A 25,010-nucleotide genomic window follows, 5' to 3' on the forward strand; every position below is an offset into this window, starting at 1 on the left:
GAATGCTGTTCAAGAGAAAGGAATGGAAAATTAAAACATGACCACTGATACTGTGGAGAAAAGAGAATCTGAGTATTGAGAATAACTAACTGTTTTTTTTTTTTTCCTTTTCCTTTTTCCTTCTAGAATCAATCAGCTGATTAATAGAAAATAATAGAAGCTGCTTTAGAGTGTGATCTTTCTTCATAAATTAAGGAATGGCATATTCATACATGATACATAAAAATAAAAACAGAATAGGTTGCATAGACCAGTGAACCCCTGAAATTGGGGAACAGACAAAATTGAATCTCATTGGGATATTAACTATTTGTCATGATAAACCGAACTCTTCAAGTTTATTCCCTTAATTTCAATTTGGCACGACGTTCCTCATATGATGCTGCAACCAATTTAAGGATAAGTACACCCAGCACAGAGCTCCAAATGGCAACATAAAAATCTTTAGAAACCATAAATAATATAAGGGGAAAAGGAGTACACACACTCGCACCATAGACTGCACAGGTGGCCTACCAAGTACCAACCCATCAATCTACACTATTCACTTAATTGGCTCCATTGTGGATGGGGAATTTTCAAAAAAAAAAAGATGACAATATTCAATTTATAGCTTTTCTCCCTACGAACTTGCACTGAATTCCAATCAATGTCCAAGTTCTAACTATTGTAACTTTGTAAGGGCAATTAAGAACACTAGGATTGTATATTTTGACATTATGGCCCATCCAAGAGATGGTGGCACAAAGAAACTATCTGCATCGATGAATAGGTAGCAATTAGTATGGTTCATCTGGTTCATGGCATAATTTTTTTTTGAAAGACAAGAAGCACAGTATATCAAGGTGACAACTTCAAGCAAACAGAAATAATAAAATCCAATCAATGTCCAAGTTCTAACTATTGTCGGGACAATTAAGAACACTAGGATTTTATATTTTGGCCCTATGAGTTATATGACCCATCCAAGAGATAGTGACACAAAGGAACAAGGTCACACCTTCAAGCAAACACAAATTAGCTAAGAACAAAATAGATAAATCTATCATGAATTAGAGAAATCATTGACTGTATAGATGAATAAAATGGAACTCACGCTCAGTTGGTCGTGATGTGAGAGGAACATGGACTGCCTTCTTTTTCTTGGTATAATTCAAGGGACTCCCATCTGAAACTGCAAAAAGGAAAACCTTAAATGTCAGAAGCAAAGAATATTAAGCAAAAACTGAAGAGTAAGTAATGCAACAAGTGAAAGGAATAATTGCTTTTACACCATTAGTTGCAGACAAACAGCTCAGAAGAGCCTCATGAAAGATGGCAGCTTTCAGCCTGTAAGTTTGGTATTCATTCTTCAAATGCTCACGCAAAGCTTTCATTGCATCTGCACATAAAGAAAATCTAATCATAACTAGTCACACATAAGCAATAATCATTGGGACAATAAGAATGTATCTGGAGCCTCATAAATTGCAAAGACAAAAATGTCAATACAAAAGTTCAAAGACTGAAAAAGTTAGCTTCCTCTTTAATCAAAGCCTCAAAAACTACACTACTCCAAATTTGATGGCTTAGCAGGCTCAGATTTTGTATGATTGTAGCAGAATTCAGACAAGTGGTTGACAGCAGTTGGAGTTTTCACTATAGACAGTGACAATAACCCTACCCAATGCAGCAGGGGAGTTTGTCATATTACCATTTTTTTTATCAGTTTTGTCATATTACCATTAAGCATTAGACCATTTATAGGGGTATGCATTTGATGCCTTGGTTGGGAAATGAAAGCTATAAATGGTGAAATGACATTTGTAGCCTAGAAACTGTGGTTAGATCATAGTTTCCATATTGAGAAACAAAATACAGGAAATGGTGCAAATGAAATCAAAAGAAACCCTCTTCTTTTTTTACTACCATACAAGTTTTTTATTTTTTCTTACTACTATACAAGTTACCCTAGTGCGAATGGGAATCAGCTATACAATTATTTACTAGAATGGGTTAAACACAGACTTCCAATAAAATCCTCCTCTACAAACAAAACTTTCACATACATCCAATAAAATCCTCCCTCCTCCCCATCTCCATAAGAACAATTCTGCCCACCCACCCCCAAGCCAAGCATACACAAACCGAGGCGGTGTTTGGCATCGATACCATTTTCTGAGAAAACAGTGCCACACCAGTGCCGCATCAGAAAGAGTGGTGCTTCAGAAAACAGCCCCTTATTTGGCATCATTTTTCCAGAAAAAAAATGTTGCTCCAGACCATGCCTTGGAAATCGGGAAAGTGTGACCTGAAGAAATGCCAAATTCAATGTTTTCTCAGAAAACAGTCCATTGCTGCCAGCGGTGCAATGATGTGGCATCATCTTGGGCATTGGATAATGTAGACTAATGCTGAAAAAGGTTATACAGCACTGGTACCAAACAAAACCAGTGCTGTTTTCCCAGAAAACAGCCTATTGTGGCAGCATCAGTGCCAAACAAAAAAAGGAGCCGTTTCTGAGAAGACGGTGCGACAGACCCTCATGCATACAGCACCGTTTCCTCAGAAAACATCTATGAAGCAATGGCATCGATGCCAAGCACCTACCAAATAAACCATCTTCAATTCCCCAACACTTCATAGCTGGAAAGACTTTTTTGGATCATCAGGTATGCAAATTAAAGATGGAATGGAAATGAGCAATGGATATAGTTGACTTATCTAAAGGTGAAGTAATGTTCAGAAAGGGTCTTCCTTTTTATAGGGACAACTGCTTTAGACAATACTCCCTTAGCTCACCAGAAAATGGATTGCTGCATTTGAAATTGTAGATATTCCATGCTTGTGCCTACTGTTTATCTTACAATTTTAACTCATTGAAGAGTGTAGGTTTTCAAGACTGCTATTCAGTCTTGATCACTAAGAGATTTTGGGTTCGATGAGAAGAGAAAATGAAGAAGATGTAGAAGAAAGAGTGATGGAAGAGCAATAGAACACAGATTTTGAGGAGAAGAACAGAATGTCAATCATTCTGCCGCCGCCACTTTAAGTTAATATATATAGGTTATGCTAGTTACATGAAAGGACATATCTGCCCTTGGTGTTTACATCATAACTGTGACTAGATAACAACCAATATAAAACTGAAACTAGAAATAACAAAACAACAAAATAACCACAGCTGTGACTAGATACATTCTACCCTACGGACAGAGTGGTACCACAGCTGTGGGGCCCACATCAATGTTCTCTACACTCCCCCTCAAGTTGGGAGTATATGTTCATCATTCCCAACTTGGATAGATCCGCCTCTAGCTTCTTTCTTGATACGGCTTTAGTAAGAATGTCGGCTAGTTGCATACTGGATGTGATGTAAGGGAGGCATACTTCTTGAGATGAGACCCTCTCTCGCACAAAATGGCGGTCAACTTCAATGTGTTTGGTTCTGTCATGCTGTACTGGATTATGTGCTATATTAATGGCGGCTTGATTATCACAGTACAACATCAGGGGTTTCTCATACTCAATACCCAACTCCTCAAATAGAGATCTTAGCCATAGGATTTCAGTCACTCCATTGGCCATGGACCTGTGTTCTGCTTCAGCACTTGACCGGGAGACCACACTTTGTTTCTTACTTCTCCAGGAGACAAGGTTTCTTCCCACAAGGGCACAATATCCCGAGGTAGACCTTCTGTCATCAACACTCCCAGCCCAATCTGCATCAGTATAGACCTCCACCTTCATGTGATTGTTGTTCTTGAAAAGTATACCCCTACCTGGGCATCTCTTCAAGTAGGCTAAGATTCTTTCTGCCGCAAGAAGATGTGTGGTTCTAGGAGAATGCATGTACTGGCTGACAACACTAACAGCATAAGTAATATCTGGCCGAGTGAGGCAGAGATATAGGAGCTTTCCTACCAGTTACTGGAACATAACTTTGTCTTCAAGAAGCTCCCCACTCTCAGCACTAATCCTGTGATTCTATTCAATTGGTGTATCTGCAGGCTTGACACCTAACTTTCCAGTTTCTACCAACAGGTCTAGGACATATTTCCTCTGAGATATAAAGATCCCCTGTTTGGATCTAGCAACCTCAATACCCAAAAAATACCGGAGTACACCAAGGTCCTTCACCTCAAATTCTTGGTGAAGAAGCTGTTTAAGAGACTCAATCTCATGGCTATCATTCCCTGTGACCATAATATCATCAACATATACTGCCAACAGTGTCAAAGAGGACTCCACCCTCTTGATGAATAGGGTATGATCTGACTGGGCCTGTACATATCCAAACTTCACAAGTGCTAGTTTGAATCTATCGAACCAAGCCCTAGGTGACTGTTTCAAACCATACAAAGCCTTGTTGAGCCGGCAGACCTTCTTACCTACTTTTGCATCATAGAATCCAAGAGGCAAACGCATGTAAACTTCTTCCTGCAGATCTCCATTCAGAAAGGCATTTTTCACGTCCATTTGGTATAAAGGCCAAGTGTGACTTGCTGCAAGGGACAAGAGAACTCGAATAGTACTCATCTTGGCTACCGGTGCAAATGTCTCCAAATAATCTATGCCATAAGTATGTGTAAACCCTCTTGCAACTAGCCGAGCTTTATACCTCTCAATAGATCCATCTGCATTATGCTTCACCGTAAATACCCATCTGCACCCAACTGGTTTCTTTCCTTTTGGCAAATCAACTACCTCCCAGGTGTTGTTTTTCAACAGAGCATCCATCTCAACTTGCATTGCATCTTTCCATTCAGGGACGGATAGGGCTTCTTGCACTGTTCTTGGAATAGGGACATTGGAAATGGAGCTAAGGTAGGACCTGTAGGTAGGAGATAGGCGATCATAGGATAAAAAATGGGAAATACAATGGGCTGTGGATGTGGTACAATGTCGTTTCCCTTTACGAACTGTAATTGGAAGGTCAAGATCATTTGTAGGGGAAGTCTCTGTGGGCTCTAGGACTGAAGTATCTGGACCTGGAGCTGCAGATGAGATTGGAGCTGGTCTGGACTGCTGATGATCAGGATCAACCTGCCTGCACCGCCTGTGATAAACCCTCAACTCCTGATCCCTCTGACCACCCTCACCATTGTAGCTTTCCCTCATCTCCTGATCCCTCTGACCACCCTCACCATTGCAGTTCTCATCACCCAATGGAATAGGTAAAGGAACTGCCCCACTCTCACTGCTCTCCCACTGAAGACAAGAACTCAAACCCCCACTCTCACTACTCTCCCCCTGAGGGGCAACCCGAGGATAATAGGGTGTCCCCTCAAAGAAAGTGACATCCATGGAGACAAACTTCCTCCCGGAGACAGGATCATAACAATAACCCTTTTGAGTTTGTGCATAACCAAGGAAGATGCATTTGGAGGCTTTGGGTTCGAACTTGGAGGGATGGGGTCCGAGAAGCTGAACAAAGCAAGTGCAACCGAATGTCTTAAGGGGAATAGAAAACAAGTCCTCACGTGGATGTAGAAGCGAAAAAGGAGATCACATATCAAGGACCCTGAAAGGGACCCGATTAATAAGGTATACCGTCGTGAGGATAGCGTCCCCCCAGAAGCGAATAGGGACATTAGAAGTAAACATGAGGCTTCTAGCCACTTCCAAAATGTGCCTATTCTTCCTCTCGGCAACTCCATTCTGCTGAGGTGTATGAGGGCAAGAGCTCTAGTGGATAACCCCATGATGAAGAAGATAAGATGTCAATGATTTAGCAAAGTATTCCTTTGCGTTATTAGATCGGAGAACTTTGATCTTGGCATCAAACTGGGTTAGGATCATTTGGTGAAAATTTTGGGTCAGGGAAGGTACCTCATCTCGTGAACGCATGAGATAAACCCAAGAAAAGCGGGTATGGTCATCAACAAATAACAAAAAATATCTGTATCCACCCATGGAAGGGATATGATAAGGCCCCCAAACGTCAGTATGCACAATATCAAAAAAATTATCACTCCTTTTATTACTCAATAAATAAGGCTTTCTATAATGCTTAGCAAACTCACAACTTTCACACTGTAGCTGAGACAACTCAATAGACTCAAATAAAGTAGGAAACAAACTCTGTAAAGATCAAAAAGACAAATGACCTAATCGGTTATGCCAAAACATAACTGGACTCACACTCTTAGAAACAAAAGACAACTTCTCTACTGACTCTCCCTGACGAAACCGCTCCCCGAGCAGATAGATCCCATTCGTCTCACGGCCAGTCCCAATCACCTTCTGCGTCTCCAAGTCCTGAAAAACACATCGGTCAGGGAAGAAGGTTACTGAGCAGTTCATATGCTTGGTAATACTACTGACTGAAAGAAGGTTAGTATCAAGCTTAGGAACATGCAAAACAGATGATAGGGAGATAGTATCTGAAAGCTTGATGTCACCCTTCCCAGAAATAGGAACCAAGGAGCCATCAACAATAGATACCTTATCCCTACCAGAAGACAAATGGTAAGTAGTAAATAGTGAAGACAAGCTAGTCATGTGATCAGATGCACCTGAATCTATTACCCAACAAGGTTCAGTAGTACCTGGAGCTGAGGCATGATAGGTTGAAGCTCGAGTACCTGAATGGGCGAAGGCAGATGTGACAGGGGCTGATGAAGGCTGCGGTGGCTGAGCTGAATTTCCAACCTCCTTTTCTAGCTGTATTAGGGCAGCCCGAACTGCAGCTAAGGTCTCCAAAGATGTTCCTTTTGTGCCAGATGAGGATGCTGAATCAATGTTCATGGCTACATGAGCAGTGCCCTTCTTGTTTCTTAACTTCGCAGGAACCAAGTGGGGATGCAGTTTCCAACATGTCTCTTTTGTATGTTTGGGTTTCTTACAATGTTCACATACTACATCCTTCTTGTCTTCCTTCCTCCTGTCCTTCTCTGAATCACCCCCTGATTTGGGTGCAGCCGCTACAAAGGCTGATATGGGTTGCATCATAACCTTCCTTCTGGTTTCTTCACTATGTACAAATGAGTAAGCCTGAGAGAGAGTCACATTGTCTCTAGTCAAAATCTGCTGCCTCACAATATCATATTCTGAGTTCAGCCCCGCCAGGAACTCAAACACTCTGTTTGTCTCGATGTGCTTTCTATGGGTCTGAGCATCTTTGGGACTCTCCCACTCAAGAGTCTCTAAGTGATCAATCTCATGCCACAGGGACTTCAAGGTAGAGAAGTAGACCGATACCGGTTTCTCTCCTTGTTTAAGGGTGTTCACTTCACATTTCAATTCATATGCTCTAGCAACATTAAGGGGTTGGGAGTAAGTTTCTTTCATAACATCCCATATCTCCTTAGCTATTTTTGCCCACAAATAATTCCGGCTAATATGAGGCTGCATAGAATTACACAGCCATGTCATAACCAAGTAGTTTTCTTGCATCCACTTGGTATATGTCGGGTCTCCCTTGGAAGGTTCTTTCATATCTCCCAGGAGGTACCCTAATTTACCTCTTCCACCAATAGCCATCATGGCTGATTGGGCCCATTCCAAATAGTTTGATCCATCAAACTTTACGGTCGTAATCTGACCACCCATCTCAGAAATACCACCATAACTGATGTTCCCAAGACTGCCTTCTGCCTGAATTTTAGACTCCATTTCTGTCAAGTCTCAAAACAGTACTTGAATCACCAATCACAATCAAAACAGTATAGGCCTGATATGTATTCTCAGTGTATGTGCACAAAACCGAAGTAATTTTGATCTGAAACCAACTAGCCAACACAGCAGTAGTTGTCTGTAGATCTCTAACCCCCTTAGAACTCTGAGAACAACTTTAAAACAAAACTGATATGCTAGGGAAAGTTAGGGTTTTAATCAGTCCTGAAAGGAAGCAATTCAATCGCACAGTCCAAACTATATAGATGAGCTTTTAGTAGGGTTTTAATCAGTCCTGAGAGGAAGCAATTCAGTCGCACAGTCCAAATTGTATAGATGAGCTTGCAGTAGGGTTAATAAGAAACCCTAGAATCTGATCGGATCTACCAATCAACTTAAGAGTAGCTCTAGGTAGATCATAGAGTTCAGTCAACCACTAGAGCTTGCCGCAGATCACTTTCAAACCCTAGAGTAGAAAGAAACACAGTTCGGTCCAGGGTTTGATGTAAAACCCTAGGAAATCGAAGAGAGAAAGAGCTAGAATGATTCGGCCTTCCCCTCCAGATAGGTCCAACCTATCTTCTCTGAAAGAACTTCTATTAAAAAATAACAACTTACAAGGAAAAAATAGTTCGCTGCCTTCTAAGGTTACCTGAACCCTAGTCTTCTCTGATCCTTCCTGACCACCAACACTCTGCAACCCTAGCAAGTTTCTAACAGTTGCTAGTACCTCTGGCGATCTCCAAGAATCAGTCTGCGAACTCCTCCTTTTCAGCTTTCAGTCCTAGGAGATTCTCATGTGGTCGACTGGTATTAGACTCACATGAAAAACCCTAACTTGGCTCTGATACCATGTAGGTTTTCAAGACTGCTATTCAGTCTTGATCGCTAAGAGATTTTAGGTTCAATGAGAAGAGAAAGTGAAGATGTAGAAGAAAGAGTGATGGAAGAGCAATAGAACACAGATTTTGAGGAGAAGAACTGAATGTCAATCATTCTGCCGCCGCCACTTTAAGTTAATATATATAGGTTATGCTAGTTACATGAAAGGACATATCTGCCCTTGGTGTTTACATCATAACTGTGACTAGATAACAACCAATATAAAACTGAAACTAGAAATAACAAAACAACAAAATAACCACAGCTGTGACTAGATACATTCTACCCTACGGACAGAGTGGTACCACAGCTGTGGGGCCCACATCAATGTTCTCTACAAGAGATTATTAAATTCAGTTCAGTTTCTTACTGTAAGAAACAATGAAAGAGAAGTCATAATTGTTCAACTATCAGAGAAATTGACAGAAAAGGGATAGAAATAAGTACCTGGAGAACAAATAAAGTTGAGACCTTCAAATTCGCATGAATGAAAAACCAATGGAAGCTCAGGTGCCATGGCATACTGAGGTTTTCTGGGAGTCATGATAGTATCAAGTAATATATCTATTACCTACGTGAAAAGAAACTATTAGAATTAGAAACATTCTTATTTTTTTATTAGTAACAAGAGGCTTCTTATTGGTAAGGGAGTTTTGAGGAAGCCAGGGGAAGGAAAACAATCCACTACCCTCAAAAGAGAAATACAAAAGTTAACATTATGAGTCCAACAAAAACACCAAAGATTTTCAAAATAAATGAAATAAGAAAGCAGTATATTGTACCCACCAATTGATAGAACAATTGACCATGTAATTTTGATTGCCTAACGGAACTACATAGGTCAAGAAGCCATGATCACTTAATGATGTTGACTTCCAGAATAGGATATCCCGGGACAGAACATTAAGCACAGTGATGTCAACGACTGTATTTATGGACAACCAGCAGGAAATAGAATTTCCAATACTCAAGAAGACATTCCAATACTGATACTAGAATCTCAATATTTACATCTCATGTCTTTACAAAATTTAAAACATATGGATAATTCCAGATCTTCATATGTTTGTAATTTTACATGATTAAGAAAAATCCTACTCTCACAATAAAGCAAAACTCAAAAGGCACATTTTTTGCCATGTTGATTTTTACTGTACTTAAAATGCATTAAACTTTTGAACATGGATCCAACTCCACTGCATGTACATTGGAGATTACTGGAACTATTTGATGGATTCCAACCTTATTGACCGAGGAACTTCTGATTTTGATAGATCAAAAAGGAGAAACTGGTAGTCTGATATAGCTAAATAGAATATAAAACTTTGAAGGCTTCATTTGGGTCATCTGAAAATGAGAAACTTAGTGTACCAAATTCCATTTTAGGAATGGTTGATCAAAGGAAAAGGCATATAGATACAGGAGCCAAAATCCACCTGAAATCCTACTAGGACAGAAATCAAACTCTCTGCATAATATAATCATCTGCATTTCATACTCATTACAGAAACTGAGAAAAACTAACGTAAATACCAAGTTCACATAAAATGGTTGATCAAAACATGTTGGTTCATGTGGGACATACAGGGTTTGGCATCCATCTGAAAACCTATTGGGACAAAAATCAACTCTCAGATGTAACTTCTTTTGTATTCTTCTGAATGACCAGAAAATTTGGAGAATAACATCAAGTTGATTGAAGGTTTGCATTACACAATAGTTGTAAAGCAGAGAATGGCATCTTATTGCCTCTGTACTAGTATCACTGTGAGGCAACTATTAGCTACCCATATGGTCAACTTAATGGTATCTTAGATATTGTAATTTACAGTTGACAAAATACTATATATATATATATATATGATTACCAAACAAATCAGATTTATGGTTTTTTATTTTATGACTTCACCTTAAAAGGTTGCATGTTAAGTTTACATCAGGCTTAATTTCCATCTTGCCCACCCAAAAACAAAATTGTCCTGATGAAGCAACGATATCCCCATATAGTTGGGATAAGGCATGGATGATGAAGCAACAATATACCCAAAGGTTGTAAAACACAAATTAAAATGTTCTTTTTATATGATGTCAGTTCCAGTATTTCCACTTTACTCTAGGAACTGGCATACAATGATAATTCAGTGACAAAGAAATCATTTAAAAGGAACTCAAGTACGCACATTTGGGGATTCAAGACCTTGACCAACCATAAATAGCACAGCAACCATGCATCGGACCTGGTGCCATAGAAAAGCACTACCCTTGATTGTTATTTTCCATATTTGATCACTTTCAGACCTAAAAATAACATTGGGAAACATCAATGCCACATAAAGGCATTTTGCACTGTCAAAAGAAAAAACAGAGAGAGAGAAGATGCACACGTAGAAAATGTTTCCAATGTTAAAAAACAAGTAGACAATAATAAAAATCTCTTTTCTGTTACATAAAAAAGAGTAGATGATGGAAAAGTTCTAATGTGAAATAAGCTCATGTAATCGATATTCAACGAAGCAGCCACAACACATTTGACAGCATAGCATACAGATATGGTACAACATCCTAATTAACCCATGTTAGGATTTGTAAAGCTCCTAATTATATTAATCAGTATATCACATGTGTGAGAAGCTGCAGAAAACACTATGTTCATCTGCAAACATGACAAGCTATTAATCAATCTATTGAGAGGAAAATATAATAGAACAAAAAATTTCTTCTTGTACATTACATGAAAGAGATATTTCATTTAAATGATAATATATCAACCCATACATCTGAGAAGCAAGTTGTGAGCATTCTTTTGAGAAAGTGGGGGGAAACTTTCTTATCCATGTTTCTGTCAGAGTGTGAACTTTAACTTTGCATAAGGTGTCTTCAAGTTGCTGATTCAGATAATAGCCCAGGTTTGATCAACTTGACAACCAAAAGTAACATGAATTTTTTAGTCCAAAAAGACTAATCTACCTAAAGAAATAGTGTAAAAGGAAAAACTCATGGAAACAGATAAGGCAATTGATCATGACTGAGAAACCACTTTATGAAACTAATTGCAGAATAGGAATAGAAATGAGCTGTGAATAAAGAGGGATAAGAATTATAATCAGGAGCACACTAGGAAGAATTCAACTCACCAAAAGACAGAATATCTAATACAATGCAAGCAGATTGCCCCTCTGTTATTACCCCAACAGATAGTTTTTTTTTTCTTTTTCTTTTCTTATTTATGTTGTCCTGGTAGTGCACCCAAGCAAGCAACATCTGGATGAAAAGGCTTCACATGCTAGTGCACAGATCGATTTTTCATCTAGAAATCCACAAAGAAAATTTGTTTTTCTTGGGAGCATGTATGTTAACACATGTTGCATATCTTAGCTCCTCCATATGCTACTCACTACTCAGTGCTTACATAACCTCTCTCATGTACAATGACTATTGAGACATGATGGACTCTACACGAAACTAATTGGATGAAGCAAATAAGGCACTTCTTTAAGAAAACCATTTTTGTAAAAACTAACAAATAATGTTCCATGAAGCTTCTAGAGAAGGTATCCACTCTATTACGGTCCTTTATCACCAATTAGTTTCTTCTTCATTAGGCTAATACAATGTATTTATTCACCTTGAATTGCTTGCCTTGGAACATTTGTTTATTGGATATTGTAAATAAAATCAAAAGAGTGGGTTACTTACCATTTCTTATAAGAATTTTGAGCACTTCTTGTTAATTTACATTAAAAAATCCATTAGTGTTAAGTGCCAGACTAAAATCTATTTTTATAAGTTTCAAGTCATTTTGCAAAGATGAATATCACTTCTTCATATAGCTTGACTTATTTTAAATTTATCAATCAACAAGAGTATTGCTCTTCTAGATATCTAATCAACAGTTTCATTGGTGCCCAGTAGAGGTATCAATTGGACGGATTTGGTCCAACCCGATCCAGTCCAATGTGAGTCCACTTATAAATGGACTGAACCCAATCCAGTCCAAATCCAATCCAATCCATTAAAATGTAAATGGATTGGATTGGATCCAATCCAAACCGAATGAAATATCAAAAATTATATAAAAGCACTTTTGTAAAAATACTTTGATAAAAATATTTTCATAAAAGAACTTTTACAAAAGCACTTTATTGAAAGTATTTCGGAACTTTTGTAAAAGCACTTTTCAAAAAGTACTTCCACAGACATTTGTAAAAGTACTTTTGTAGAAGTGCTTTTGTAAAAGTACTTTTATAAAAGTACTTTCGTAAAAGTGCTTTCGTAAATGTAGTTTCATAAGTGTTTTTATAAAAGTGCTTTCGTAAAAGTTCTTTCATAAAAGTGATTTTCTAAAAGTGCTTCCATAAAAGTGCTTTTATAAAAGTACTCCTACAAAAGTGCTTTCGTAAAAGTTTTTTGTAAAAGTGATTTCATAAAAGTGCTTTAGTGTAAAAGTACTTTTGTAAAAGTTCTTTCATAAAACTACTTCTGTAAAAGTGCTTTCATAAAAGTACTTTTTGTAAAAACGCTTTCGTAAAAGTAATTTTATTCATAAAAATACTTTTCATAAAACTACTTTTATAAAAGTGCTTTTATAAAAATGTTTTCGTAAAAGTACTTTCATAAAAGTGATTTTATGCTGTTTTCAGTTTTGATTGATTTCAAATTGGACAAGGGTTTGGCCTCATGATCGGATTATTGAAAATTTGGTTTAGCTCTAATTCAAACCAATAAGAATACAGACCAATTTATTTTGGATTGGCCCAATCCAATAATTATAATGGACCATCCAAATCCAATTTGATAAGGTTTGAATCGGATTGGATCCAAACCAAAACCGGTTGATTGACACCCCTGGTGCCTAGGGCCACTAAAACTGGTAGGGGGAAATGTACTTTCCAGATTGCTTGGCAACAATTTCAAGAAGAGATGAGCTGTTTAAGTAGTTGTCCCATGGGAAAAAAAAAAAAGTCAATAAAAGCCTGGTCATAATTTTCAAAATAAAAATATCAAAGATTGCCTGTGAGCACTAAAGATCCTTGAATATGAGAATAGGAGAAGCCAAAGACTTTGTACAAAGCATTGGGATGATCCAAAACATACAACTTCACTCTACAGCATTGGTTATATATTTTCCAAACCCTTTTTCTTTTCTTTTCTTTTCTTTTCTTTTCTTTCTTGAGAAAAGGAAAAGTATATTTTCCAAACATATAAATCAGTGAAAGTTTATGAGTATGTCCTAAAAGAGAAAAAATAAGTTTATAACATAAATTGCACAGTTCTAATATATACATAACCAGATTTAGTTGGATGTGATTACGATATATATAATCAAAATTTCATCCAAACTTCAAATACTATTTTCACCCTATGGATGCCGCTGAGGTTTGAAAGGGAAATCATAAAATTGTCAAAGTTTATATTTGACCTAGACAGATTTATGTGTCCTTACATCCATTAATGCTCCTTAACTCCTTTATGTACTCACTGCAATGAACACAGATAATCTCTTGGACAAAACAACACAAAAATGGTTGACTGTTGAGCTCAAAAGACAGAAGAATTCTTAGTGCAAACTGCAATGGAAGTTCAGAAGATTGAACAAATCTGTAATGAAGTTATCTAACAAATCCAAGAGAATTGCAAGAACAAAGCAAAAACATAATGGACAGTAACAAACTACCAGAGCATGAAGTCAGGTGGCTTCTGGTACAAATGGAAAAATAAAATGCAAAAAATTGGTAAGATTATTGCTTCATTAAATTTCAACCTTTCATTGCAAGTAGAAACATCAAATGATGTGACACGACGTCTATAATTGTGAACATTCACTGCATCCATCTTACAAAAGTTCCTGAAGTCATGTTCCCCTATAAATTTCTTACCAGCCATCTCCATTGCCTGTTGATGCATGAAGAAATGATTAAGAACCATTTATCAATGAATGAGGAACACTAAAATAGGCTTAACAAGATTACAAGGCATAATATAGAGATCTCCATACTGATAAATCTAGATTCCCCCTCCAGAAATGATACTCGTACTCCCTACTTATACAACTGAATCTGCAGTTAATAAGACACCAAAATTGTAAGTCAGACCATTCAAAAGATCAAAAAAGCGTCAGACAACTCAAACTCATTGCCAGACAAGCAACTATTCAGCAAAAATAAAAGACGGTTAGAGCTCAAAAGATCTATTAAGTGAAACAAGACTCAGCATTCCTTTCCAGTGCCCAAGGTTCATGATCTCCATTTTAGTGATGAATCTTCAGAAGAAAGCGGTTTATTATCATCTGATTCTTAAGTTACATGACTGTACAGGCTTCTTAAGGTCATTCAGGTAGACAAAAATTGATCTGAAAAACACCTCCAGCATTACTTTCTACTCAGATTACCATAAACAGCATTCCTAGATACTGGACAAAACTACTAAAAATCTTTACAATACCCATTTATAACTCAGTATTTGCAAAGGTAGATTATAAAGTGTGGATATTGTAGATGGGACTTCTTACATCACTCATCCAATTACATGTATGCCATATATTTGGTAGGGCTTCTATTTTGCAATTTGCAATGCTAAACAACATAAGCTATATAGTTCTTTTTTTTTTTTTTTGGTTTGATTCATAATGCAGAATCTATACTATGTATAAAAGTGTGAATGTATTGTAGAACTTTTTTTGGACTAAAATTCCCTCTATTTCTTTGTTTGAGAGGGTATAAAAGTCATTTTATTATAGCTTTAGTGCCAACTTTAATGGCTATTAAAATGCCTATATTTGTGTATTTAATCCATCTCTAACTGTAAGGGTTGACAATGTAACTCCAATTATTACTTTCCACCTCATTTAATCCCCTCTCATTAAGTCTTCTGCTTAAGGTATTAAATCCCATTTTCTCTTATTAAATCCTATATTTTTAAGATATTTTTCACAAATAAATGCTACTAAATAGATCTATGTCAATATTTTTAACAATATAAACCCATATATTTTAAAGTTGACTCAAAAACAAAACCATTTTTTATCTAAGTGGTGGCTAAGCAATTTAACCATCCGAATCAAATTTATTCAACCTACGAAGTCATAGTTAGGTAATCAAATTTTTTAAATAGAAATAAATATAGAAAAATACAAAAAAAAAATTAGACACATTTATGATATTTTTATTAATCAAACTAAAAAAATAAGTGTAATAAACAGGAATTGTTTTTATTGGTAACGAAAATGAAATACATAATTTAGAACATACCAAAAATAAAATATAAAAATTAATAATAAATAGCTCAACTTTTGGGTTAAATGTGTTAACCTTTAATGTCATAAATAAATAATAAAAATTAATAAATTATAAAAATACATAAATTTTGCAAAAAAAAAAAGCATTTCAGGCACATGTTTAATATCATATATTTATCATCTTAAATAAAAAGTAAGTGTGATATATTACAATTTTTTTTACACACAAAAATACAAAATATTGTAGAAAAAATTGAACATATCTATAATTCTATATTTACACTATTTTTAAAAATATTAATAAGATTGTGGAATTTCCTTTTGACTAAAATACTCAATTTTGAATTTAGTCCCAATTTAATTGTAAGGTTCAAAATGTAAATTAAACTACTAATTTTCACCTCATTCAATTCTCTCTATTTAAACCTTACATTTTTCTGATAAATGAATAGAAGGAAAAAGATACAACGAAAAGATAAAACACTACAAAAAGAAGAGTCTAGCCAAGCAAGTAAGCTTGTCAATGATACTTGAAACTTCACAACTTGATCCGATTATCACATATTTGGATGAGGTTTTATGTAATCAGATTTGGATTTTGCAATCTGCATCTGCTTAATAATAAAAAAACCAAAATATAAAAATGACAAATAAAAAATACATAAAATCTTATAGAAAATTTTGGTTATACTATTACAATCATTATCATCATTTAGAATTACCACGTGCAAAGCACGTGCATGCTTACTAGTACATTAAAAAGAAGAATTGAAAAGAAAGTAGAAAAGGGGGAAAGGACCTCAAGAAATAAAAATCCAAAAACAAGCACCAAGCATTTTACACTTAAAACATAAGGTGCCATAAATAAAATTCCCCAAAAACCACCACCCTATAGATAAGAAGGAAATACAGGAAAAAACTATCCCAAAAGACATAAAAAATGTTTCATAAGACATAAAAGTACATGTTATAACAATACATAAAAAGTACTAACAAAAATATTAACACATAAAAATATGAATAGAATGTTTTATCGATAAGGAATGAACACTTAATTTATAATCAACACTAGAACCTTATAAAAGTGTATAATAAGAAAAGGTGGAGTAAGATAAATTCTGATTAGATGTGGACTTGTAAGTTGTAACTAATCATTTACATATAAGAAATATGACAAGTAGGACTAGGAAAACCTTTATTTGCATAGAAGCATAACTAAATAAAGAAAATCCTAAAATATAGTATTTGCAAATAATCTAGTTCTTTAAGCTGATATTTTCAAATGAGAGGAACTTTAGCACCGTAGTCCTGCATCAATATGGGGATGTAGAGCACAAAATGGCTAAGTGTAAGACATGGAACTAGAGTGTTTTGGTAATAAGAATCCTTTAACACCCTAAATAATGGTTTACAATTTGTCATTACATCACAATGGGACTGTAATGATATTTCCAAATAGTCTGGTTCTTTTAGTTCCTTGTGGAAAAATTCGAGAAATTTGAAATCTCAAACTAGGATAAGGTGTAGGACTACAAATTAGGAAATCATCTACCATATGTTGATGAGATAACAAGCGAGGACAGAACATCACCAGATACCAGGCACTTAATTGATGCATTTGGAACTGCAAAAGAAAAAATGGGTGATGCAGGACCCACCACTATTTGTGGAACTCCTGAGTTGGTTGTCCCAGCAGAAAGAAATGAAGAATATAAAATACCATCACAAGTTAAGTAGTATACTTCCTGTTTCTTTTCTTCACTTTTTTTGATATTTTGGAGACACTAGTTTTGGACTCTATGTTCGACTGGCTGAGGCAAAAGTTAACTATATGCATGGAAATCTTTCCTCCAAAGCCTATTATTCTTTTTCCCTTTTAGGAAAGAATATTTATTTGTCAAATCACCCCCACCCACCCAAAAAAATGCAAGCTTTATATTTTTACTTGCAAAATACCATTATAAAAAAACTACAATAATAATAATAATAAGACTAAAAAATATGATCAAACCTTGCATGAAAATCAGTAGGAGCAGGACACCAGCCTATGACTCGGATATCTTTAGGAAGGACTCTATTTAGCACCCTCACGTAATCGATTTCTTCTTCTGAGAAGGAAACAGATAAAGAGAACAAACAAATCTAAATTGAATTAACAGATGCATGAAATACCATAAAACCAAACTTAATGAGAAAGTACTGGATCATGTATCCCAATTACAAGGATTGTTCCTTTCTTCCCAACTTTTGCCAAGAAGCTCCAGGAAAAATGAACAATAAGGTAGAATAATAAATTTTGTTTTCTCCAAACAAAAAATAACATGACCAAATTTAGTAGATAAATAATGAAAAGGAAAATATCACAAACCACATATATCACTTGGAGCATTTTCCCCATTATTCACATGCATTCCAATATTCTTAAGATTTGATCGTAAGAATAAAGAAATCACCTGCATCAGATATCTCTTTTTCTATCAGTGATTTAAAGAAAAGAAGACAAAGATGGTTGATATCTCTTTTTTAAGAATGCATGCAATAAAATTGCTGCAACAGTTAAAAATAGCATTCAATTAATAAAGGCCATATTGTAATTGACCTACCTGCCCCACAGAAGAGACTCCCTTATCTGTCCTACCACATCTTGAGTACTGTAAGTCCTCCTTGTCACCAACTAAAAGCTTTGTCTGCTTCAGTGCCTTAAAAATTTCAGACTGCATTAAAATTAAAGATTATCAATGATAAAAAAACAAATATTTTGAATCAAATCATAACAAAAGATCTGTTGTTTGCATGATTACATACTGCTTTGTTTGTCTAGGCAAAACCAATAATATAAGCCAACTCTATGGCCACAAAATCATATAGGATTTGGGATGCTTGGCATCTTGTATGTAATTCATTCTTCTATTGTTTGATCAACTAACAAATTTCAGTTACTCATTAAAGAAAAATATATAAGTTAGGTGAACACAGGCAGGAAAGTACTAAAAAAAAAGCATTGCATTTGGTCCTTTTGATATTATCTAGAAGTAGGGGTGGCCACGAGCCGAGCTTCTCAAGAGCTATTCGAGCTCAGCTCTTGAAAAGCTCGGCTCAGCTCGATTTAAACCGAAATTCAAGCCAAGCTCGAGCCTGATATATAGGAAGCTCGGCTCGTGAGGCTCGCGAGCCTAATCGAGCCTAGTATAATAATAAATAATTTTTTATAATATACATACATACATATACATATAAATATAAATATATATAATAATAATTTTTATTATATACTAATATTTTATATATAATGTTTTTATTTTTTATGTATAATAGTAAATAATTTTTATAATTCTTATTTTTTTGTATGTAAAATAAAAACATTTTTTATTCTTTATATGTATAATAATAAATAATTTTTATAATTCTTAATTTTTTGTATGTAAAATAAAAATATATATTTTTTTATATGTATAATTTTATTTTTTTTAGAAAAAAAAAACATGGCTTGCAGTCGAGCTTGAATTTGTGAGCTTTGAACCGAGCCGAGCTCAAGCTCAAGCTCGAGTCTAACACAAGTTCAATGAGCCGAGCTCGAATAGCCAAGTATTTGGCTCGGCTCGAATCCACCATAAGGAGCATAGAAGAAAGGAAGATCGATTTCAATGCTTAAAGTAAGCAGCATTTTTTTCTATTGGTAATGAAAAAAACTTTTTTTTTTATCAATATGAAATGATTACATGCATTGGGGAACCAAAAAGTACTAAAAGCATCCCTAGCCTAACAAGGAGCTCCATTATACATCATGTACAAAGGACATAATGAGCTTGGAATGTTAGGAGCCCCATATTATCATTTCTGGTCATTCCCCCTAGCTAAGCTATTAAACTATTGAATTGACAGATCTCTGGACCCATTTAAATGTGGGGAGGAGGGTATTCAGTGACTCAGTCTGTAACTTGGTCTGATAACTGGGCCTCCAAGTTCCTCTAGAATTCTCCCTCATCCAACAAATGATAGTATAGGATTCCCTCTCAACAATAAGCCTCTTGAAGCCCATAGAAACTGACAACTATGCATCCCTGTAAGAGGGAGAGTAGCTTTGCTCTTGCTAAATCCCTGCACCTATACATGTCCAACTACAAAAGAATGATCATTATGATCATTCCATCTCTATTATTGAAAAAACCTCCAAAACCTGGATGACTGAGGTTTTCCAAAAAGCACCCATCAAAATTAAGCTTTATGGTGTTCCTAGTGGGGGGTACCCACACCTGATTCATCTCAAGCCTGTGAGGAGTAGATCTCATTGGTACATCTTCTGTGCATAGCATATACTATAACTCCTTGAGAGCTTTCCAATTTCTGGACCCAGTTAATAACTTTAATAGCATCAACTTCAGTTGTGTCTCCCTCTGTTCTTAAATGTTCTAGCATTTTTTCCTCCCAAGTGCTGCTCCAAACATTAGTCTTCCCCCAGACATTAATGGGAATATTTGCGCCATGCCATTATGATGTCAAGGATGTCTTGTATGTTTCAAGTAGAAGGATTTTGAATGCAAAATAAATCAAGATGGTCCCAGATCTGAGTCACAAAACTACAATGGAAAAATAAGTGATTTACTGATTCCTCCACTTTCTTACATAGGCAGCACATGTGGGAAATGCACCAACTGTCAATCTTTTTCTGAAGCCAAAGCAAGGTGTCAGACTTCTTACAAGGCTACAATCTGCTTTCCAATAGAATAGTCACTAGCAACTTAATTAGAATACTATGAATGAACTGTAAAGAAGAGGGGAAAAAAAGTTTCCCAACTACGCTATGCATGCTTCTTTTGTTCAATTATGACATGCTTTTGCAAGTTATTAGTAATCAACAGGGTGTCAAACTTCCCAGTCCACTACATCAAAATGACTGAATTTTTCCTCATACAAACTGGAGGAAATGATTGCAATGGAAATGAGGAGCACATCACTATCTATCTGCTGTATGGAGAACACAGCTCTTGCCAAGAAGGTTTATGTATCAAATGGAAATAAATCATTTCCATATATTAAAAATGTGCTTGTTATGTGATGAGTATTTTGATGTAAGCTATGATATTCTGGAATTTCCAGAGCATAGGCTAAAGGTAGTGAAACACAGAAGATGTATTATTGTGCATCACACTACAACAAGTTGGTATTCACTTAATTGTGCAGAATGAACAGATTGGCATTGTGTGAAGCAGATCACCTCAACAGTTGGATCCATTTGTGCTTCTGAAGCAAAACCATAAAACCTGTAAACGTAGCATACTTAATTATAAGACTTTACCATCTCTTTGTATATATCTAATAGCAGAAATATATGCATACTGAAAAGAATCTTCAAAATAAATCTGGTAAGCCTTACAGGCAATGAGCACTTCTCTACAACCATTATGACCTGATTAAGAACTCATTTCAGAACCAAAGTTATATTCTATGCAATTAAAGACATATGCATCTCCCTACAAAGCAACCTACAACTTCAGTCAATGGCTAATCAGAACAAAGCTCAGCTGATTTGTTTTGCAGTTGAGTTAGTTCTCAGCTAAGAAAAGGCTGCAACCTCTTTTTTTAGGGTTTTTTTAGCTTTTTTTTCACTTGATATTTACCACCCCACCCATTTCTTGCTTTGCAAGCATTGATTCTTCAATTCAGGAAGTCAATCAAAGAATTGTTGAATGGCTGTTAAGCCTATATGACTCTCTAGTGGTTCCATATAGATATTCTGATTTGTTGGAGACCTGGAGCTTTTGGTGAAGGGTTGGTGTCAACCCTGTAGTCTAGAAAAGACCGAATACCTCTCTGCATTCTGGTGTCAGTTTGTGGGGCTGGAAGTGATGCAGTGTTGAACTCTGTTTTCTGGTAAACATATCTAGGGAGTAAATAAAATGACAAATTTCAGATACTCAAAAAAGAAAAGAATAGGATATTTTACATAACAAGTACTAATTTTAGCACTTTCATGCGACTTGCAAACAAAAATGCATTGATAAATACATTGAAAATTCAAAAACAGAGTAAGTTAGGTGATCACCATGCACTAATTGCATCTCTTACTGGTGAATTTGTTGATTTTCTTCATTCCTAGTTCCATCCTTCCAGGCCTTACCACTCAACCATCTTAAAAATTTTCCTATTTTTGATAAGCAAGCAAAAGATTTATTAATATGTTTAAGTAAAAAGATGCATGAAAAGAAAGGATGCACAGCCCATCAGAAGACCTTTGCAGTATACCACGTCTCCACCTAAAACTAGTGGCCAATTTATATATGAAGTCCCTTTGGTTAAAACTGTTAAATCTCTTTGAAAACAAAAAACCCAATCCATAGAAAATCTACATGCATTTTCCCAAAGATGCAAATAAGGTCTCTCTTCCTTCACAAAAGTACAGTTTCTTTACTTCCACATGATCCAACATCACAAAGACAAAGAAAAAAAATCCAGTAACTCTATGTTAATTTATCAGTTATCCAGGACTTTCCCAGATTAACAGGTTTCTATTTTGTCAGTATGCAAGTTTGTCACTAGCCTTTACAATTCAGTCTTCTGAAATTTATATGGAAAAAAAAATGTCAGTCCATTACCAACCAAAAATTTGAGTCCATTTCAGACACTGATGCAGGTATAAATAAATCATGAACATATCAGGTTCATTAACCATGTTTTAAATTTTTAATGCATCTAGAATATACCTCTGCCCAAAATACATGATTTTTAGAGCGACATATCTCTTGGCACAGTGATGCATAGTCTTCATGTTACAACCTGCAAACAATAGTAGGTAAGTTTTAATTTTGGATTGACAACTTTTTCTTTACATATAAATCAATTTTAATCATTTCCTTATAGCTTTATCCAGCAAGCCAAAAATCTCATTAAGGGAAGAAAGAGATAAACAATAGCAATCAAATTTAAAACATAAGCCACATCTTACTTTAATATAATCAATCCACAGAATGACCATCTTTAGCTGACGCTAAATATGTGACATGTAAAAAGGCTTTAGATCTCCCCCACTGAACAAACAAACTTTGGATCTTGCTGGTAGATTACTCAAGCCTCAATGAGAACAGTAGAAAATATAAGAATGTTGTGTAAGGTGGTAGATTATTCAAGCCTCGACATTAGAAATTTTCTTTTATATTGTATGCTTGATAACAAGGATTTTCTGATTCAATGAGATATTGCTATCCCTGCTTTTGCAACCAAACATCATTGTTCTTAACTACTCTATAGACAAAGTCATCTTCTTTTGCTTCACATTGACCAAAAGAAACTTCTTTTATCCAGTACTGTATTAGGGGATTTAAATAAAATAAGCTAAAGTTAATTCAGTAAGCTTAGCACTCCACCCAGTTAGAAAGAGTTCTTCTACATTACCAATCCCTCACACATTTTGACAAGCAACGCAAAAACTCATGAACCACCAAGGTAATGATTTATGTATTCCTTCACCTTGCACTTCTTTATTCTGTTTCTTTGTGCCCTCTTCAATAAATAACAAGGATAAGAAACAAAAAGAGGCTTTGAATGTGCAAGTTTTGGTACCATACACCTGCTTTTGCCAAATAACTATAGCATCTCCATTGTCAATCTAGTTGGGATGAGCCACATGATTCCTAGTTAAAAAAAAAAAAAAAAAAAAATCTTATTTCATGATACTGGCAAGCATCTATGGTCTTTCTGAGGCATTGGATGACTATACTAAGACACTCTTAAAATCACTCTTCAATGGCAATGGAGAAATTAATTTGGTTAAGCATGCCTAGTCCTTCATGAAGCGCTCTTGTTCTATTTTCTGCAATGACTTGATAGTTATCAGACTAGAGAAAAAAGTTGATTGTAATACAAAACCAATCTCTAAGAATTACACTTTCAACGATGTCAAGTTTTATTTAATTGCTCCAATCAAGTTTAAGCTTGTCAGACCCTTCAGCAAGATCTTAAAAAATTCATGAAATACATGGAAAGAAAAACAGTAGTCACACAAATGACAAACCTTCTAAAAGAAATATAGACATAAAGGCCATTTACTTTTTTCCTTTAAAAGGTCCCTTCAAATTAACTTATGTTCTGAATATATTGACATAAAGTTCAAATTATACTATAATGATTGCAAAAATAAAAAAGTAAAAATAAAAAGGTGTATTAAAATATCCCCAAACGTCTACAAACTTATCGAATCCAGTGCTCTGTTCCATTTATACGAAACGATACTACCTTTTAATTCTGTTCCTCTTTTTTATACTTTTCTATCTCTGAACATAAATAACTGCATACCTTCAGTCTTCTCTCTTGACTTCTTCTTAGTTTCATTAATGGATTTAGTTGCTTCCATATGTCCTGCATTCTCACTTCTTTCATCACTGCTACCTCCTTGAATCGAAAGTGGTCCCTCTACATCACTTCCAGCTTGTAATTTCGCACTCTCCTCAACTGAATTACCTCTAGATACAACAGAACAATCAGAGTTGCCCTCGATCTGCATTGTAAAAGCACTATTAACTTCTGATAATTATGCCTTTATTGTGATTAAAACATCCCTAATTCACAATATCTTCGTTCTTATAACATTTGAGGGCTGCGACTCAATTGACGAACCTTATAACAACGACAATTTGAAATCTGAGATGATAGCCTTGCGTTCTCTATCTCTAATTCCTGAGTTTTCAGCACAGATGAATAGAAATTAAACACAAACGATTAAAAAGTATTCGAAAAAAAAATCAAATATAAAAGTAGTGGGAGGCTGGGAGCTAAACCGAGAACCTTAAGAGCATTCAGTGAGCCCCGAATCAAGCATGATGCATAAAAACAAGAAGGAAAATAAAGCGCATACCTTTACTCTGTCTTGTAGAGATTTCAGCTGAGATCGCAAGCTGGTGATCAAGCTTTCACCGTCCAACCCTTCTATCTGAGAATCCAAGGACTCTGAGAGTGAGAAGGTACCTGCTCTTCCCGCCATGGTTGCAGAACTAAAAAACTGGAAGCAAGAGTGTAAAACCCCTACTTCAATTGTCGAGTACTGAGTACCGACATTAGGGCGATGGCACTGGACTGGATCTTGTTCATTGTGTAGTAGATCTGGGCTTCGGTTGTAATTTGACCCATTAAAAGTTTGGGCCTTCTTAACCACAAGATGGACCTATTTGTCACTGCATTATGAAGATTTTACCGGGCGTTAAGAAGAAAGGAACAAACACGTGATTTCGAAGCCCCGATCCATTGGTTGGGCTCTAAAAGATTTCTGCATGGACCCTAGTGGCCTAGTACACACACCGGCTAGAGA

At 35.7% G+C, this 25,010-nt stretch overlaps 1 protein-coding gene across 2 annotated transcripts; it reads right to left on the reverse strand.

Moving 5' to 3' along the window:
* Positions 1-75: 75 nt before the first annotated feature.
* On the reverse strand, positions 76-24,801 carry LOC148851470 (Pseudouridine synthase family protein). 2 transcript variants are annotated; one of them, XM_088946511.1, is made up of 15 exons: positions 24,561-24,801; positions 24,323-24,382; positions 24,002-24,203; positions 22,414-22,486; positions 20,928-20,973; positions 18,316-18,426; positions 18,081-18,165; positions 17,724-17,820; positions 14,474-14,534; positions 14,240-14,370; positions 10,659-10,776; positions 8,926-9,049; positions 1,274-1,381; positions 1,097-1,174; positions 76-382 (listed from the first exon to the last, which is right to left on the reverse strand). In XM_088946511.1, exons 1-15 carry the CDS (start codon positions 24,684-24,686, stop codon positions 339-341), a joined length of 1,464 nt encoding a protein of 487 aa, XP_088802637.1. In that variant the 5' UTR covers positions 24,687-24,801; the 3' UTR covers positions 76-338. The 2 variants fall into 2 exon arrangements, with proteins under 2 accessions (XP_088802637.1, XP_088802638.1); XM_088946512.1 differs by having other exon boundaries at positions 18,316-18,411; positions 24,561-24,778.
* Between the last annotated feature and the right edge of the window lie 209 nt (positions 24,802-25,010).

Source organism: Nelumbo lutea, chromosome 5, assembly GCF_056320005.1.
Source record: "Nelumbo lutea isolate HS-2025 chromosome 5, American lotus-T2T, whole genome shotgun sequence".
Taxonomy (NCBI): domain Eukaryota; kingdom Viridiplantae; phylum Streptophyta; class Magnoliopsida; order Proteales; family Nelumbonaceae; genus Nelumbo; species Nelumbo lutea.